Source organism: Camelus ferus, chromosome 17 (assembly GCF_009834535.1).
Source record: "Camelus ferus isolate YT-003-E chromosome 17, BCGSAC_Cfer_1.0, whole genome shotgun sequence".
NCBI classification, from domain to species: Eukaryota; Metazoa; Chordata; class Mammalia; order Artiodactyla; family Camelidae; genus Camelus; species Camelus ferus.
The window spans coordinates 21,736,601-21,756,479 of NC_045712.1; the positions used below are offsets into that span (position 1 = coordinate 21,736,601).

General features: G+C 38.9%; 1 protein-coding gene across 1 annotated transcript in view; it reads right to left on the reverse strand.

The window, feature by feature from the left end:
- The window catches only part of CACNA2D3 (calcium voltage-gated channel auxiliary subunit alpha2delta 3), a 776,419-nt gene that overhangs the window by 221,963 nt on the left and 534,577 nt on the right, over positions 1–19,879 (reverse strand). Inside the window, exon 14 of the mRNA XM_032458250.1 lies at positions 3,111–3,128. Within this exon, the coding sequence (XP_032314141.1) occupies positions 3,111–3,128 (18 nt within the window). The remainder of the gene's footprint in view (positions 1–3,110; positions 3,129–19,879) is intronic.

Here is a 19,879-nt window from a genome sequence, read left to right on the forward strand (position 1 = left end):
AGGACATTGCTTAAGTATTTGGTGAAAATATTTATTTGGTCAAGAGTATAACCAGTTAGCACTACCCCATCTTTATATCAGGAATGGAAATTCATAGACTCTAGAAATTATCTCAGAAGTGGTTAAGAATCACAGGACAAACAAAACAAAACATTTTTTTTCACAAATCGTTGTCCTAGAAAAATAGCCATAAGGGCTAGAAGAGCAGTTTTGGAAGACCTTCAAAATGTTAGAATCCTAAAAATGAAAACTTATAGACAACAATCATTAATGACTGATACACATAAGAGCGATACTCAAATAGGACATTTTTAGTTGTAGATCAGCCAAGAGATTAAAATAAGCATGTTTACAGAGTCATAACTATTTAAAATATTTATAGAGAAAACAGTTACAGATGATACATAGCGATTCCAACAAAAACACAGCGCAAATGCAGACACCATATGGTCCAATGTATGCACTCATGATCTCATGTGAAAAACAGGCCAAAGGCAGAGCAGCTGGAGATGTCTCCCTTTTACCCCCAGAACAACAAACTCGTGCGTTTGGAAGGGACTCATTATAATTATGTCCATGGATGGGTGAAATCTATGGGCAATGACAAAGGCTTTGGGAAGAACAATTGTTTCTGAAAGCCTTTTGCTTTGTTGGGGTTTCAAGTCCAACCTTCATTTCTTTCTGACTCCACATAGAAGGTACAGGTGGATGATGCACAGAGTTTTTACTGAAACAGGAGGAGTGTCACATTTCTTCTGGGCTATTTTGTCAAATCGTGATTATTAATTAGGCTTAAGTCAGGACCACAAAACACCATGGAAGTCCCAGACTACCATATCATGTCTGACTGCTGTCTTTAGAGCCTCAGGGGCCAAGCTAAGTCAATGGTAATAGGAACTCTAAATTTTATGAGTGTCCAGCATATGTTAGGCTCTATGCTAGGTGCAAGTGAGAGAAATGACTCTCATGACAAAACTGGAAAGTCGGTCTCTCATTCTTGTTAAATAAACAAGAATCTTTAGGCTTAAAGAGGTTAAGAGACTTGCTCAGGGTCACAAGCGGATAAAGGCTGGAATGGAACCCATCATATTTCTTTGTTGGTCACTGCACCGAGACAATATATTTGAGGGGAACTGATGCTTGTAAGAACCTTAACCTTCTAGCAAAAGCCTTCGGTAACATTGGGGAGGGGAAGAGAAAGACCATGAGGGACAGGGATGCTCATATATCCCCAACTAAGACTAGTGGCCCTGAGGGAGAATGCCTCCAGTCTGCAACATGCCACTCCTCAACTCCCCTCATCTTCCAGCCTAGATACCTGAGGTTTATAGTCAAACTCCTTTTCCAAAGAGCTAAATTGCCCAGAAACCACCCAGAGAGTTCTGAAATCATTTCACACAAGCTCTTAATTTTTTTTTAAGGTAAGTACCTTTCCCTATTTTAATAGAAAGAAGACAATTTAAAGCCATGGTGAGGAATGGGAGACAAGGATAATCTTTATCATCTAGGGCTGCAGAACATCTTTTGGGGACAAGGAAAGCCACTGAATCATCTTCCTCAATTCTGAGCTTTCTATGATCACAATAAGTGCTTCACTTTGCAGGGCATGTGATGTGAGTCAAGATATGATGATAGAAGGAAAGAGTGTGATGAGCTAAGTGCTATTAAAGAATCATACAGCCCAGCAACATTTGTTCTTACCATATTCTGTGTTGGTTTGTTTTGAACTTTGTTTAAAAATTCCATGGCTTATGGCACCTCAAATTCATAAGGAATCTTTTTACAACAGAATGCTTTTGTATATGCATCAGTGGAAATTTGATGAAAAAATGCCAGTAAGTTGAGGTCAGTCCATTTTTCGGCACTGAGTTTGTCACTCTCCCAAAAATTTTCAAATATGGGCAATTAAACAAGCATGGCCTATCAAAGAAGCTGAGCCTTCCAGATAATCTGGAATCCTGACCATATATTCACCCTGGAAGCTGTTGCTCTACTCAAATACTTGAACTTTTAATGAAGTGTCCAGTCCTTTTGTGATGGCACTGAAGTGTAATCAAACATTACCACAAGCCAAGTCATACACTAGCATGTCTTGCCTTGTTTAAATATCTCGAATATATTTGAGTAATTGTGTAATGATTTCTAGGCCCCTGGTTGTCCATATGGTCTGAACAGACTGTCTTTTGTAGAGCAGTTGTGCTATCTCTTTCAGCAAGAAAAAACCCCAAACCATCTCTGCTCTAAACCAGAGAGTTTAGGAGGCACTGCTTAAATTCAGGGGTGGTGCCCTACGTCAACTCTTGAACAAAACCAGCTCACATTTGGGCCCCAGAAATTGCTGTATCTTCTGAAACTCTTGCTTGTGTTTGTGAAATACACAAGAACAATGCAGCAGGCATCACCTGACATGTTTTATGCTATAACTGTCCTTAGGATTGTTAGGATACAATGACAGGCCATGAGGACAATACAGCAAAGCCAGCACTTCAACCACATGGAATCGTTCTGGACAGAGAACATTCTAGACAGTGGAACCAGATCATCCTAGACAGTTAATGAGGACCAGTGAAAGGGTATGACCTTTGGCAAGAACTCTGCTCTAATGTTCTTTGGGTGGTATGGGCAATGAGACAGCAAAGAAATTGTTGATTTTGCAATTAATAAAACACAAGGAGAGTTGCAGGGATTTAGCTTAAGAGACCAGAATCTAAACATGGTTACTGGGCCTTACTAATTATTCATATTATCTGTCTCCCTAAGAAAGTATTCCAGGGGAGACCCGAAATGCTATGTTTGAAGGAATGTGCCAACTTATTCTTGACTTATTATTTGAGAATTATTAGCAAAATGGTTAGGTATAGACTTCCCACCCCATCTCCCACCCCAAACCACCGGCCACAATAGGGCTTTTTGGTGGGACTAACGTGGCAAGGGGATAGTGGGCAGCTAAGTCTGTTGGCCTTTCTGCTCCTGCCCAACTTCAGGCTTCTGAAGTCATAAGAGGAAAACCATTTCACTGGTCATGAGCAGTGCTGAATGCACAAGAGCATGGAGACATGCACAACTTGTGAGTTCTGGGGATGACAGGAATGTGATGGAAAAGAGTTTACCTTTTGTGCCTGAGGGAGCTGAAAAGGGGAAAAAAGAAAAAAAAATCATTACATAAGCAGTTAAGATTAACTGTAAAACTTCATTTGGCTGTCTTTGGCAAATGGAAAGATCAAAATGAGAGAAAGAGAGGGAAATAAAAACTAAAGCCAAGTCATTTTCCTATATAAAGCTACAGTGTTGATTATTCCACCTGCTATCTGAATCGGTAGCATCAGTAGATCAGCTGAGAATCTGACAGCAAGTGCTTTGAGAATCACAATGCCCAGTTAGTTCCATCACCTCCTGCGAAGTTAGACCTGAGGTTCTTCTGTCATTTGGCCCAAAGCACACACTACCAAAACTGAGCTCCTTCTTCCTGTACACCAAAAGATCCCCCCTGTGGAAGGACTGTCTGGAGACATCTGGAGCTGTCAAAACTAGGGGAATGGGAGAGAGCAAGAGTTATTGTGGCTAAACATTCTATAATGCACAGGACAGCCCCCACAAGCAAGAATTATCCAGCCCATATGTCATTTGTGCCAAAGCTGAGAAACTCTACTGTACATAAAAGTAAGACCATTCAAAGGATGTTCTGTTTTTAAAGTCATTTTTTCTTGTTTTACTGTTTCCTTTATTGGTAGTTAAGGAAGCATGCACAAGGATTTATGCATTATGCAAACAAGGCTGATAGTCTAAGAGCAATGAAAAGGCAGTCAGTCAACCCATAATATAAGACATAATAGTTTTCCCAATGGCACAGGAAAGGAATTGAAGTTATAGGTATGTAGAAAAAGATGAATATTTACAAGACATATTTGTCTATTTTTCTACATTGAGACTACTAGGCTGCGGTTTAATGCCACAGTGTTTGTGATTGCCATTACAGCAAGCAGTGCTTTGAAAATCATTTTTCTAATCTGGAATGGAATTAACATTATCCATATACTAAATATCAAATCTAAGAATTACATCATTTTCAAGACTTACTTTTCATAGAGACTAAAATTTATTGTGAACTTGTCACCAAGCACTGTGCTAAGCCCTTTATTTGCATCACTCCACTAAATCACAACCCAACACTAAGTACCCTTAGTATCCCCACTTTACATATGACCAATAGAACGGCATTTAGAGGTTATGCAATTATACAATATACCATAGATAATAAATTAAAGAGCTGGGTTACCTGACTTTAGAACGCACAAACTCAGCTCAACTCACATATTAATAAAGGCCACAAACACTTGGGAAGTGTGACTACAAACTCTCTCTGTATCTCCAGAGTTTATAGCATTGAAAGTGCTAGAAGATGCACTAAAGAGAGAGAGAGAAAGGAAGGGCATCTCTCCTTTCAAGAGACCTGTCAAATCTCACAATCTGTGCAGGACTTAACTTTGGTATAACTAGTTTTAGATAACTAAACCAGGCATCCTATGGTCCTCATTTGAATCTTCTGAATTTCTCGTTCTTTTCTCCTTGCATAGAATGCTCTCTCTTCACAGACACTAAGGCTAGGGCTTTCTTGAACCTGTCATAAGATTCTGCCCTTTGGATGGAGCCCAACCAAGGGTAGAAGGAATAAACCCAAACCAACAAGGTGTCCTGGATCTCAAAGACTTCTCTAGAATGGTCATGGAGAATGTTCAAGAAGGGCAGACCCCAACTTCCCAACAATCAATTTCTGAGCACTTTTATGCCAAAAGGTCTCCCAATTTAAGAAGACAGGAATACAAGCATGTTTTTCTGATTCTTTCCTCCTAGTTTTAGCTGCCACTACTAAAAGGGAAGCTTATGTGTTTTTCCAGTGCTTCTCAAGAGTGTAGAAAAGAAATGTATCAAGGGGTGAGAAATTGAGCCTAAAAGGAGGAATCACTTAAAGAAGAGTCTCTTAAATATTAAACATCTTTTCATACAATGGAAAAGAAACCTTGGAGACAAGAACATTAATGGAATGACAAATATATGTTTCCTCAGGAAAGCATTTGTGTTGAATCACAGCTTATGTTGTATGAAATGCATCAGGGAGCCATGAGAATTATAATTGCTTGATGAGTTAAAATAAATACCAAAGTTAAGTCCTGCACAAACTGTGAGACTTGACAGGCCTCTTGAAAGGAGAGATGCCCTTCCTTCCTCTGTCCCTCTCTGTCTCTCTCTCAGTTTTATATTGGTGGAGCAAGAAACACCTCTTTTTCACTCACCCATTTAAGCACATGATACGAAATCCTGGGAAGGAAAATGAGAGACCAGGCCTTGTGGTGATGTCCTCAGTTTAAGTTTGCCCTCAAGATCTCCACAAAACATATATTTTCCTCAAGAAATAACTCATGAGAACAAAGAGCAACTTTCCTATCAAAGCTTTTAAATAACATAAATTACAGCTTGCAATGCCCTACACACGTTGGACCGCGAAGAAGGAGTCTCAGAATAGAACATAACAAATTTAGATGGGATCACTGGCAGCCAAAGATGCTACTGCTTGGGAGTAGGCTCTCCTGATGACACATGGCTCACCTGACATTCACAAAGGATGTGTAGAGCCCTGAACTGGGAGCCAGACCAGCTGGACATTAGGTACCCCCCCACCCCGGCCTCTGGTTGGAGTTTTGAGGCACGTGCCTTCCAGACTTTGGCCAGGGTGCAGATGGTAAAGAGAGGGCTGAGGAATGGGCCCATTCTTGGATGGCCAATAAGGGTAGCCTCAAAAGCCAAACCTGACTGATTATTAATGGAATATTATAGCATTGTGTTGAGAAGGATTCTGAAATTATGTCTGAGTTTTGTTGAAAAGAATGCTATAACCAATTAGCAATGTCTGTTGTGGGCTCAAAAATATAGAATAGAAAGGTTTTATTGCACCTTTTCTGTGTTAGTTCTGAGTACATCTATAATTTCTATATAAGTTATTTGTTTAATGTCTCCCCTGCTAGATCACGAGCTCCATGAGGGCATGAGGGTATCTGCCCTGTACGGAAGTCTCCATGACGTTCTCTAAGCTGTGACTATAACTGGTGCTTACCTGGTTAAAAGAAGGTACCTTATTACTAGGGTACACCTAAGGTGGATGCCAGGGAAAGACAACTTGAGTAGCTGACTGGAATCTACACCCCCACAAACATACATACCACGTTGCTAAACCAAGCTAAAGGCTTTCAAAAGAAAAAGAAATATCTCTGCCAGATATAAAATCCTCAGATTTCCATATGCCTGGTACAGACTTCTGCAGATATGCAGATTGTCTCACTGACCCATGGGTGTGCATAAAACCAGTACGGGAACTTCCCATCAACACTCGGCCTGAGGCAAGGTGACTTCTATTCCTTAAAGACCTCTTCTTCTTCAAAGCCACCGTGTCAGGCATTGTCTGCTGGGCTCCACCTCCCTGAGTCTGTTTCCCCACTTACTACCTCAGAGTCTGCACAGGCAGCTTCAGATTCCTTCAGGCCTAATGCCCTCAGATTGTATGGCTCTATATGCAACTACATACCCTCCAGTCACTTTTTTAAAAGAAGGGCAAAGAAAGAAAGAAGTTGTAGTACCCTGTGGGCTTGCATATTCTTAGGGAAAATTTCTAGGTATAGAATGCATTCATGGGACACCAAATTCAAACTTGGAAAGACTGAGAATGTGTCATTCAAGAGAGTGATGGAGATGAAGGCCACAACAATAAAAGAAGCAGCCACTCCTGAGTTACCACTCTCAATGGACCAGGGACTTAGCTAAGCACTTTACCATCTTGAGCAATCATGGTCCTCACAGTGGACCTCTGGGTTGTATATCAGTATCATCTTGAGATTACAGAGGAGGAAACAGAGATTATTTAGAACGGCTAAGTACCTCACCAAGGTCATCCAGGCAGGAAATGCTGGAGCTGAAAGTCAAATCAATGCAGCCCCCACCTATGCTTTAACTGTCAGGCTCAAGGTGCTGCCTCTTGTGCAGACCAAGGGAGCTAGCACCAATCCGAGCTCCTGAAGGATTCCATCAGGGAATCCCCCATAGGAAGAACAGGGAATGAGAAATCCTGGCAGCACCCCATATGTGATAGTCTAGAGGGAGAACAGAGAATCCAGCCTGCCACACTTCTCAGCATGTGGTATGTGATGTATGGTGTAGCATAAATATTTATCATGTCCTCTCCTGTCACTGACACACTTATTCTTCCCTCATCTTGGAATGTTCCCTTATACTCCTCCTTCCTTGTCCAGCAAACACCTACTTCACTGGTCAGTTGTCATGGTGTCAAATAAGCCCTGTCTGGCCTCTCATATCAATCACATGTCCTCATCACATGGCCTCATAATGTCACATACCTCTTATTCACAACATAGTTGCTGCTAGGTGCAGTAAATGCCATTCTGCCCTTCTTTTTTGGTAACAGCAACCCAACTTTCAGCCAGGCTCAGCTAAATGAGCCTATTAGAGCTTGATATGGCAAAGTGATTCAGTCATGGTCAATGAGATATCCATGGATGTGGCTTTCCCAGATAACATCCTTAAAAGGACTCCTTCCATCCTGCTGCCAGGAAGGTAGCAGTTGCTTTAGTAGTCATTCTGGACTGTAAGGTTATTTTGGATGGAAACCACAGGCTGGGATTTTGAGGACAGCAATAATGACAGGAAGTTATAATATAGCTACGACACACTATCAACCATTCTAAGTGCTTTACCCATACTAATTTATTGATAACTCACAGAAACCTTATTAGGTAAGTTCTACTCTTATCCCAGTTGTGCATGAAACTACAAGCTCACATAGCCAGAGAGCAGTAAAGATAGTATTTGAGAAGCGAGGCCAGTGAGAAGATTATTGAATAACCTGGATGAGAGATGATGGAGAGCTGGACCAAAGAGCTGGCAGAAGATATGGCAGGCGGTGGTCTGACCCTAGATCTATTCAAGAGAAAAGATGACAGACTGGATGATAACATGAGAAAGCCAGACATCAAGGATGCATCTAAGTCTTTTGGCCCAGGTAAATGCAAAAATGGAGCTTCCATTTTCTGAGAAGAGGAATACTACAAAAGAAGCATATTTGAGAGAAAAAAAAAACCCACAGATTTCAGTTTTGTCTAAAACTGACAATTTTAGGATGTCTCCTAGACTTGCAGGCAGAGGTTGCACGGTCACTGTCAACATGCAGACAAGGTTACCCAGGAAGTAAGTGCAAGTAGAAGAGCACATGTGTCCAGGGACTGAATTGTGGGGCAATTGTGGGGTACCAGTCAGAGGTGCTGAGGTGGTCCAGGGAAAAAGAGCTGGAAGGAGCTACAGGGGCAGTGGAAGAGATTTAAGCATGCTTTGAGTCTCTGATGTTAAGTAAAGGTGTGTCAAAAAGAGACAGTTCCTACACCGAGGAGAAGGGAGTATTTTTGTCTTAACTTTTCTCATTTACTTCATTTCTACCTCAGACTTCCACACAGTCACAGGGGCAACTGATAGGACATCCATCACTCTAGCTCAACGAACTTCCAGAGTTGAATGAACTCTTTTTCAAAAAGAAACTCAATTAAAGATCTATTGGTCAAAACAACACATTCACTATAAAATATGTAAAGACCAAATGGAACACAAAGCATTTTCCTGCCAACAGTATAAAACAACAACAAAAAGCCTGGTCTACATATGTTTATTCCATTTGTAAAACTGGCCCTTTGCCTCAGGCCTTATGAATGAGCGATAAACCCCTGTTTGCTGCCGAGGTTCCCTGTGTTCATTTTTTTTTCCTGTGCATGTTTGCATTTATAATCTTTCATTCTTCTTCATTAAGCATGGGTAAAGATTCCTACTCCTCCATATACCAGAGGAAGTTCTGTTAATTGGCTCACACTCCAAAACCTATGCCAGGAGGGGAAGGTCTCAGATGAGCTAAGATCCAGCGATGGCAGTTCTGTCCACATCCATCCACTTCTGCCACACCACGCCAAGCCACCATCATTGTTCATCCATCTCTTCAGTTTCATTTTTTTCCCACAGTCCTTCTTCTATACTGCATCCAGAACTATCTAAGACTATAAGCCTGATGTTTTGCTGGTTCTATTGTCCAAGCCTCGCTTGCCTCAAAGCCTTTGTGTGACTATTTTCTCTGATTGGCTGATGCTGTCCCACCTATGTCAATTCCCTTGACACCCTCCAGAGTCTCCTGCCTCACTGATTCCTACCCATTTGTCAGATTTTAGCTCTAAAGGCACTTCCTATGACAGGAGTTCTTATCTCAACTCCATGTATCTTTCTGTGACATCATCTTGTTTATTCCTGTCTTAGCATTCATTGCATTCTGTAATCTTCTTGTTTAGTTTTTAACTACCTCTTCACATAAGTACTCAAGATCCATCTAGGGGCCATATGAAGGAACAATTTATTTGTTGTTGTACTGCCAGGAACTAGACTTGTACTGTACTTGGCCCTTGGTAAAAATTCAGTAAAGAGTATTTGTTGAAGGAAGAGAGGGAAGTAATAAGGAAAGAAAAAGAAAGAATGAAGGGAAGGAAGGAGGAAGGGAAGAAAAGAGGAAGGGAAAGAAGAAAGGAGCGAAGGAAGGAATAAGGAATTAAGGAGGGGAAAATGGAGGGAGAGAGGAAGAAAAGAAAGTAAAACAAAGAAAGAAGAAAAGGAAAAGGAAGGCAGGCCAGCCTTAGAATTTAGTAGACCAGGTTTCCAATCCCACCTCTACCCCTTATGAGCCATGAGGACTTGAGCAACAATACATCATCTCTGAGCTCAGGATTTCTCACATGTAAGACTACCCACTGATCTGAGATCACAATTCTTCTCAATGAGCCATCACTTCTTCACAGTGGATATAAGGCTTGAATAAGTTGCATTAGACAATGTGTGACTCTTACAGTGGACATGTGTCTTTTTGCTCTCACCATCAACTCCTTCTTTCACAGTAGTACCCATACTCTGGGTAAGATTCTACTCCAAGCCCCATGATGTGGGCAGTGCCCAGACCTGAGCCAATTGATTTGTTACTGGCCCGAGCAATTGGCTTAGGGTGGACAAGTGACCTAACCTAACCTAATCAGGAATTTTACAGAAGTAGCCAAATATCATACAGCTCCCTCCTCTCTCCCCTCTTCTCTTTCCTCTCTCAACTAGAGTCTGAGAGGATGCACTTAGTGGGGACAGATCATCAAATGGTGTCTGAGAGTACAGCCAGCACCAGGGAAGGCAGAGCACTGAGACGAACTGAATTCAGCACCAATGGTGTCATTGAAGCCCATGTCAATTCATGGGACTTACTTTCTAGAGGCTTCCAGCTCAGTATGACATCCTGAGTGAACTGAGTTTTTCTCATAGCTCCCAAAGATACTTGCAGTTGGCCATCTCTAGGTACAGACCATGGATACTTTCAACTAGATTTTACTGGCACAAATCAAAAAATTCATCGAAATATTTCCATACAGTTTGCTCACCTTCAAAAATACTCAGCAGTAATTCCCTCAAGAGATTTCTAAAGGTATGCCTGAAATTTCCTTACAAACATACAAGGCATCGTATTTCTCCAGAGTCCAGAAGCTCCTCTGGCCTTTATGATAATCTTATATGTCAGAAGATAGAAGGATGTCTCTTTGTGCCATTTTCCTCCTTCCCTGGCTTTCACAAGAGCATCAGTTTATTCCACTGCTCCATATTCCTTCTCTGGCTCCTTAAATGTGGACACCCCGTTGCTCCTTCTACAATCCCTAACTGAGGCAACCATCCCCAGCCCCATGGTTTTATCTAATTCCTTGTCATGGTGGTGGTGAAGGAGGATGAGGAGGAAAGTGTAGGAGCAGGGGTGGAGATAGATAACCTTGCAGAGTGGAAGACAAGAACAAAGATAGGATCAATAAAAGAAGATAAACATAACTAACTTTACGACTTTAAAATAATTTAAGTACCCATTCCAATTTTCCCTTCATATCCTATTTATATATATATGGGTACTTAAAAATAAAATAAAATAAAATCCTGTTGGAAAGATCATGGAGAGAATGGTATCTATGTATTCCAAATTGTATTGTTTTTATCAGTTTGGATATTATCTTGCCTGACCATATATAATTTAATAGTGATTTCTCAACATATATTTTGGGAAACAGATGGAACTTTAACTTCTTTTTCCAACAGTATATTTAGAGACAAAAAAAGTTTTGAAAGAAGGACCCTTTTATGTCGTTTAAAATGTTTCTTTTTAAAAAGTCACACAAGCAATGCAAACTTCTTACAGAAAAGTAGATATCAAAGATAAGCAAAAGAAGACATTTAAAGCCACTGATGATGCTAATATTTCAGTTAATGTCAATTATTCAATTATTTGAATATAAAAACATTACTTATTGAATTCCCTATTATTAGCTCTCTAGACTGTATTTACCTTGTCAATAACATGGATGAAGCTGTAATAAACATTCTTGTAGTAAAATTTTTGCATACATTCTCAACTTTTCAAGAGGTTGAGTTATTGATCAAAGGGCATTACATATTTCAGTCTCAAGGGTCCTCAAGGAAAGTTGTCCTGATTTATACTCTGACCAGGATGCTATCTTCCCAATGTCTGTTTCACCACTCGAAATCAATCCTAAGTATCATCTTTTAAAAATCTCTCAGTAATTTAAAAATACAGGTTATATGGATGAGTCTTTTCCTTGGTCCAAATGAGTTAAAAGGCAGAGAGGATATTAAACTTCAAAATGCCCGAAGGGCCACAGGGCTCACTACATTGCAGATCTCCAGAGAACACTGTCCTACCCACTGCAGACTAGCATCCCAGGTTATTTAGTAGAAAAGATGTAGACTGATAACTAAGGGTCAGATTTTTAAAACTGAACTCTGAATGAAAAAATCTAGTGTCTTTTTTTTGCAGTGGTAGAGCTCTTCCTAGATGAAAGGCAAGCCTGCATAAATTATTCACTTGATGGCAGGCTTTTTTTTGGATGCTGGAAAATGTGGATTATTAATGGGCAGAGCAGAACAATTCTCACATTACATATAGCTGAGGACTATTGGCTGGGGGAAAGCCCCAGACATTTTGCTCATTATAATGTTCTGAAAATTCTCACAATAAGAAGTCATTTCTCATCAGGCTTGAACTCTGCTTTGTATCAGAAAAATACGTTTCCAATTAAAATTGTCATTCTTCAGCCTTACTTTGGGTGGTCATCTTGCTGAAAAATTATCTGGAGTTCTGGCAGTGTTGGGGAGCAAAAGGTCCTGCAGGTTCCCTGTGAGAACACAGGGTTGGTAGAATCAAAGGGAAATTTGGCAAAGTCCAGATAAAACTACCACCATGATGTGTTTGTATTTCCTGCCTGGAAACCACTTTGGTCTACATGGCAGTCCAGGGATCAGTGTAGATTAAGGAGGATCTGATAGGGAAGGAAGCTCTTTTCTGCAGGATTCATTTTAGAAATATCTGAACAGGATGCAAACCCACTCAGACCTTCTCCTGAACTCCCACCCTACCAGTGTCACTTTTCAACATTGTGACTGCTTCCAGTTGGATACTCTAAGCTGCTGGTTTTAATTAAAACTTAATTTGCAAAAATGTTTCATAATTTATGCATGTCATGTAATTCCTCTGAGACTCTGAATGTGGAGCCAACTCAGGGCCATATAAGGAGACACTGTACTGAGAAGATTGGGGGAGGAAAGGGATGTACGAAGAGAAGTACCAACAGGCGCAACAGAGGAAGGTCCTGATACTTACTTTCAGCCTCCCATCACCTGGATCTGCAGCCACCTGGGAGAGACATGGGCCTTGATGTCTAAAAACAGATATCCCGTTTGGCAGGTTATAGACTCAGAGAACCAGAAGGGTCAGCAATGACCAGAATGGCCCTCAAAGAAAGGCCTTACCAGGGGAGATGGGAAGCCAAAGAACTTGAAACCCTCCAAAATAGATGATTGGGTTCCCACCCTCCCACCGAAGGAGACACACACACACACACACACACACACACACACACACACACACAACCCTCAGAGGAAAATTAATGAAAACTCAAGAGTCGCCAATGAAACCATTACTTCAATCAACAGATGTCTTCAAGAGAATTTGCAGGGATCTGTCAAACTGTTGAACCACAAAGAAATCTGTGCAGCAACTTAACTAGAAATACTGGGCCCCCAAGAAAGATGGCCTCCCCTTAACACATATACTTTGTTAACTGCAAAATTAATGAATCTCCAGTTACCCTCCAGGTCTGCAATGGAAAGAATATACTGACAGCATTTGACATAAAAAGAAATCAATGGGGCCAGAAATAAACGTAAACAAGCGTTCTGCATACTCACAAAGGATGGGCCATGTCAGTGCTATGTTTTTTAGTGGCCAATCTGGTAAGTTACACATTTCACTGATAGAAATAGCCTATCTCTATCTCAAAGGTTCAACTTGCTCCTTCCATTTCCTGCCACCTATTAAAAACTTAATAAGCTGTTAAGTAAAAGCAAGAGACTATACAGTCCTTTCATCCGTCAAGCCTGTATCTCACAGAAGTGGACACATTAAGTAGATAGTCAAGGGTAAAAATGTGAGCTGCGGGTGACAGACAATCCTCTGTTGATGTTCTCAATTAGAATATCCTAAAGGAAACTTCTGGCTCTATGATTCTAGTCTATGAGAAGTTCTTTTCTTTGAAAAAGCTATGAACATTTCCTTCTTTTACAGACTGTTTTCACCGTGGCCCATCAGTGCATATATTTTATATTCATCAGAAGAGAGAAAGAAAGGCTAAAGCTTCGTGTTAATAATATTATTTCTCTTTTTTGCATCCAAGCACTTTTCAAGTCAAGACTGGATCCTATTTATGAACAATGAGAGTCTGCACATACTGAATGCTTATACTAAACCAGGCCGGGAGCTAAGGACTCTAAATGCATCTGCATGAAAAATTCCCATGACAACTCTAGGGGTCAAATACAATCATCTACATTCTAAAGATGGAAAAACTGAGATTGACCCCAAATCCTGTTTTCTGACCCAGTAAGGTTAACAAGTCAATTAATCCAATTAATCTTTTTCTAAAAACTTAATCTATTAATGAATAATGCAGGAAATATGAAGTAAAAATAAAAATGAAGTGATCTACTCGCCAGTAGAATAGAAGACAACTTTGTCTTCCACTGAAGCCTGTGACACACTGACTACCACACTACTTCAGACTTATTTTCATCATAGAGGTCTATTAATATGATGGGACTGCTAATCTCTCAAAATACACTTTGCTTCCTGTCCCCCAAATCTGGGGCTTGGCAATCCTTCAAACACATTTTCCCAAACATATGTTTCTATACTATTGAAGTTCATGTATATTTCCAGTGGAATTTTTCTTAAAGTTTTGATTAATTTACAATTAAATCATAAAACAGAGTAACTATTATTGAATATCTTTATTTCCTAGTGACTTTCATTTTGTCATTTTACAGAACTTTTTTTGTCTTCGTTAGGAAAGTCAGGTCTTATCAGTGACACTTGGGCCCAAATATCAAAGAGGCCAATATACTTCAGAGGTTTACCTTTAAGAACTAGAAGAATCCAAAACCTGAGCTATAAAATGTTGCCATTCACATTAAATACAAAAATGAGGTGATATAATCAAGAAAGGGAAAAAGAAGCATAAAAGAGGGCTGTCTCACAATTAAATCGATTTAGTATAGTATCACACTTAAATAAAAATTATCTCAATATCATATCAATAAATTGCCACTGTCCTAAAATTTTTTTTTAAAAAAGGTAAGCATTATTCTCTGGTAAAATTAATCTAAATCCAAAATATTTTAAATCTTGAATATGAATTATCAAATAGAATAATATAATTAAATAATCTCAAAGATAAAACAAACTAACCATCATTATCATCTTTTATTTCTAAATTTCTACTGTGGTCACATTAGAATAGCTAGTACTGGATTATTCCTCCTAACACAAACAACTAAATAACTGGATAGAATACAAAAAAGAAACAAATGTCCTTTGATATTGATCAGTAATCAGCACGGAATTTGCTTCCTAAAAGAAGGCAAAACATAAGGTGACATTCATGATCACTTTAATACTTGACATGGAGGCATTTACAAGACCCCAGAGCAGAGATGATAAGGCCAAGCAGAACCTGGTAGTTGCACTGAATTGAAGAGGAATTAATCAAAGTTTATAGAGGCTCAGGTGCCTGGAATTTGCACGGTAGAGCACTAGAGAGAAAAAGCTATACAAAGAAAGAGTTCCGAAATGTACAGAGAGAGCCTCTTGAGTCTTTGATTTAATACTGAAATGAGCTAAGGGAAGACTTCATGAGGCTGGGAAAAGCACAATTACAGGGGGTAGGAGAGGGGAACTACAATAAAGCTATAAGCCAAAAAAATCTATTGGACCTCAAAAATGGCGGGGAATTTACAAGTCCCAACCAGCCAGAACAGAATAGCTTGTTAAACACCTGGGACATTCAGTACGAATCCCAGAAATATTGTGCCTAGCATAAGAACTAAACTAGACTTAGAGTGAAAGATACACTGTATCTGCCAACCAAAGTTTAAAAACAAGTGTTTAAAGGACTAAGCTGATACATAAGTAAATTAGCTAACTGTCAGAACACAACTTAATACTCTTTAAAGGAAGACAACAAAATCCAGAAACTCAATAACATAATGCCACTATCATGCTGTCATTATGCTTAATGTCTAATAAAAAATTAATAGTTATGGAAACAAAAAAGGTGTGACTCTTAAGAGGAAAAACAATCAGTAGAAATATACCTAGAAATCATGTAATTGGAAAATATAAACTTGATAAAATTTATAAAATTGATAAACACACCAATCTAGGAAGCTCAATTAACCTGAAGCAAGATAAATACACACACATACACACAAAATACCAAAGCACATTATAATAAAATTGCTGAAAACCAATTATAACAACAAAATAATAAAAGCAACCAAAAAATAAAAGCACATAGGTATAGGGCATCAAAGGTAAGAATTATTACTAACTTCTCATCAGAAACAGTGCAAGCCAGATTATAATAGAACAATTGCTTTAAAGTACTGTAAGAAAAAAATGTAAACTTAGAATTCTTTATCCCGTGAAAATATCTCTCCAAAAGATGGTGAAATAAAATGTTTTCAAACAACAGTAACAAAAAATTCTGAGAGAATTCACTGCCAGCAGAGTTGATCTTTAGAAAAAAAATTAAAGGATGCTCTTCAGGGGAAGTAAAATGATTCCAGATGGAAGCTTGAAATCTATACAAAAAAATAAATAGCACCAGAAATGGAAAATATGTGGGTAAATATGAGATTTTTTCTCACTTTTTAATTAACTGTTTTAAGCAAAATGAAAATAATGTATAGTGTGGGGTTTATAATATATGTGGGAGTAAAAAGTATCAAAATAGTAGCACACAGAATGGGAGGGGGCGTGGCAGTATACTGTTGTAAGTTGCTTCCATTATAAAGAGGGTAGACCCTGAGAAGTTGAAGATGCAAACTGTTACACTAGAACAACCACTCAAAAGGCACAACTAAGAGGTACAGTTAATAGGCCAACAGTGGAGATAAAATAGCATTTGAAACACTCAATTCAAAAGGACACCAAATAAGGGAGAAAAATATAAGGGTATTTGTGTGTGTGTGTGTGTGTGTGTGTAACACATACATTTATTTATAACAATATGGTAGGGTTAAATAAGAAGAAAATAAAAACAACAGAGTAGATGGGTATTTACAAAAATATGGTGTATTTAAACCAAACAATAAGATAACTACAGTAAATGTAAATGGATTAAACAAACCAATTAAAAAGTAGAGATTGCCAGGCTGGCTGAAAAGAGAAAAAAGATCCGACTATATTTTGTCTACAAAAAGTACACTTTAAATAAAAAGGTATGAGGGCAAAGGTAAAAGAATGGAAATACATACAACAAAACAATAATCACAAGGACATTGGGGAAGCTATATTAATATCAAACAAAACAGACTTAGGACAAGAAATATGAGAGATAAACAAAAATATTTCATAGTAATAAAATGGTCAGTTCATCAAGATATTGTGCATACTCCTAATACTAGAGCTCAAAATATGTGACACAAAAATGAGCAGAATCAAAAAATGAAACAGATAAACTTAGAATTTTCTTTGGTGATTTCAGTACTTCTCTATGTAATTGGTAAAAACAACTAGACAGAAAATTACTAAATATATAGAAGACCTGAACAACACAATTTCAACCGATTTCATCCAATTGATTTTTTTAGAACAATATGCACAATAACTGCAGTATACACATTCTTTTCAAGTACCTGTGAAACAGTCACCAAGAAAGTCCATATGCTGGACTATAAAACAAGTGTCAAGAAACAAAATTACTGAAATCATAGGATATATTCTCTGAATACAAGAGAATCAAATTAGAATTTGTAACAATAATATAACTAATAAAATCTAGAGGTATTTGAAAATAACACACTTCTAAGTAACCCATGAGTCACAAAATTCCCAAATCACAAGTGGCATTAGAAAATATTTTGAACTGAGTAAAAATAAGAACACAACATATCAGAAGTTGTGAGATGTGGCTAAAGCAGCTCTTAGAGAGAAACAGAAATATATAGCTTTAAATGCTTATAATAGAAAAAGAGAATAGTCAAATGGTCAAAATTTCACCAAGAAAGAAACTAGAAAAAAGACCAAATTAAACAGAATATAATGAGAGGAAAACTTAAAAACTAAAAACTAAGAGCAAAAATCAATGCAACAGAAAAAAGACAAACAAAAGAGTAAAGCTGGGTGAAACCAAAGTCTGGTTCTTTGAATATACCCCCAAAATTGAAAAATATATAGCCAGATTGGTAACTAACTGCCAGTATCAGGAACAAAAGAGGGAATGTCATTGTAGATCCTAAATACCTTAAAAGAATAAGAGAATATCAGGAACATACTTATGCCAATAAATCCAACAACTCAGATGAAGTGAAAAAATTCCTTAAAATACCAGTGAGCAAAATTGATGTAAGAAATACAAAATCTAAGATGTTTTACATCTATAAATAAAATTAATTTGGAATTTAAAACTTTCCCACAAAGGAAGCCCCAGGCCCAAATGTTTTCATTAATGAATTCTAATAATATTCAAGGAGAAATTCAGCAATCTTACACAAACTTCTACAGAAGACAAAAAAAGGAATGTGTATATGTGTATGTGTGAGTGTGTGTGCACGCGTGCACGCGTGCCAGTATTAACTATCTGACATGTGAATAAAGATGCCTTCAGGTGATCTGGTGCCCAGTCATCAAGTCACTTACCTCTGGGTCTTCATAGCTAGGACCCCAGATGTTGTGGTTTTAGAGGTAAGCCAGGCTTGATGTTCCCCGTCCAGATTCCTGCCATCTCATTTGTGAGCATGTGAAAATAGTTGTTTCACAACACTGTCTGGGGGTGTTCAATAAGCAACAATAGCAACAGAAGATAAATATCATGATCCTTGTTTTCCAGAAGAGTAAACTGTACCTCGTGAGAGTGACTTGAAAAAATTAGTGTATGTGGCAGTGGCAGCTTTCTCTGCAAAGTGACATACACCCTGATCTAGACAGAAGTCCCAAATGTGATGCCACCACATTCACCAGGGTTCTAGTTCAGGGCTGTATGAGGCTTTGGTCCCATTATCACCAAACTAATGATCTGGCTCCAGTAATCCTGCTTCTCTTAGGAAGACACTTGAGGTCAGGGTTTGGTACTCATGGGTCACACAGCCAAAATCATCTCACTGTTAAATCTTTAGCAAAGATAGATCCTCAATGTCTATATTTGCAAAAGCTCAAGTAGCTCAATCAGCCATGAATTCTGGGCATTTATGCAAGACTTGGTTGAAGCACAAACTTAAAAAACTCTTCCCAAACAGCTGCAAAGAGCACAGAAAGTAGAGGACTAAAGCTTGGTAGAGTCTTGGCTCCCACTTTAGCCAAGGAGATATCAGCACAGGATATACCAGGGTGTGAAACAAGTGTTTATAATAACAGGACAAAAATAATTGATTCACTTCTGTCCTAGAAAGATGACTGAACTTAGAATGTTTGAGATGGGTTGGCATTTTATATTTTCTGTCATCTTGTCCTCTGTTTCCCTACACCCCCTGCCAGTCCTTTTTGCCTTTAAACAAACATCAGTTTTTATTCTTCACAGAGGCACAAGTCTTCTATCACCAGACTTGAACAAAATCTCCACAAATGCAGAAGAAAAGTAGCAGGATTTGCTCTGATTTATAGGCTGGAAGGGAGATGGAGAGAACAGCTGCTTTTCGCCTGAACAGAATTTGCCCTTTCTTTTGATAATAAGCACTTTATTTGCCTGTGAAACAAAACCCATCCCCTACACTCAGGTCTTATAGGACTGGGGCTGACTCCACCCTCCTCCAAATCCATAGGCAGACATGTGACTCACACCTGGTGAATCAGCATGTTGTATCCTGTTGACCACTGTGACTGGTTCAAGCAGAGATAACACAGGACTGAAGCCATGAGAGTCAGCACCAGGGTCTTAGCTAGAACCATAAGGAAAAAGATTTATTTCTTTTGAGGGGAAGGGGCTCCACTAGAAGGATATAAACATGGAGCTGTTGGTGGCAGTCTCAACACCCCAAAGGGAGGGGGAGTGTCACCTGAGAGTAAAGCTACACAGAGGAAACCAAAGCCAAGAGATGGCAAGAGGCAGATTCCTGACTGCATTTGGGCACCTAGATCCAGCCATGCCTGAAAATATCTACACTTTAACATTTCAGTTTTATGCTTCAGTAGATTCTCCTTAAT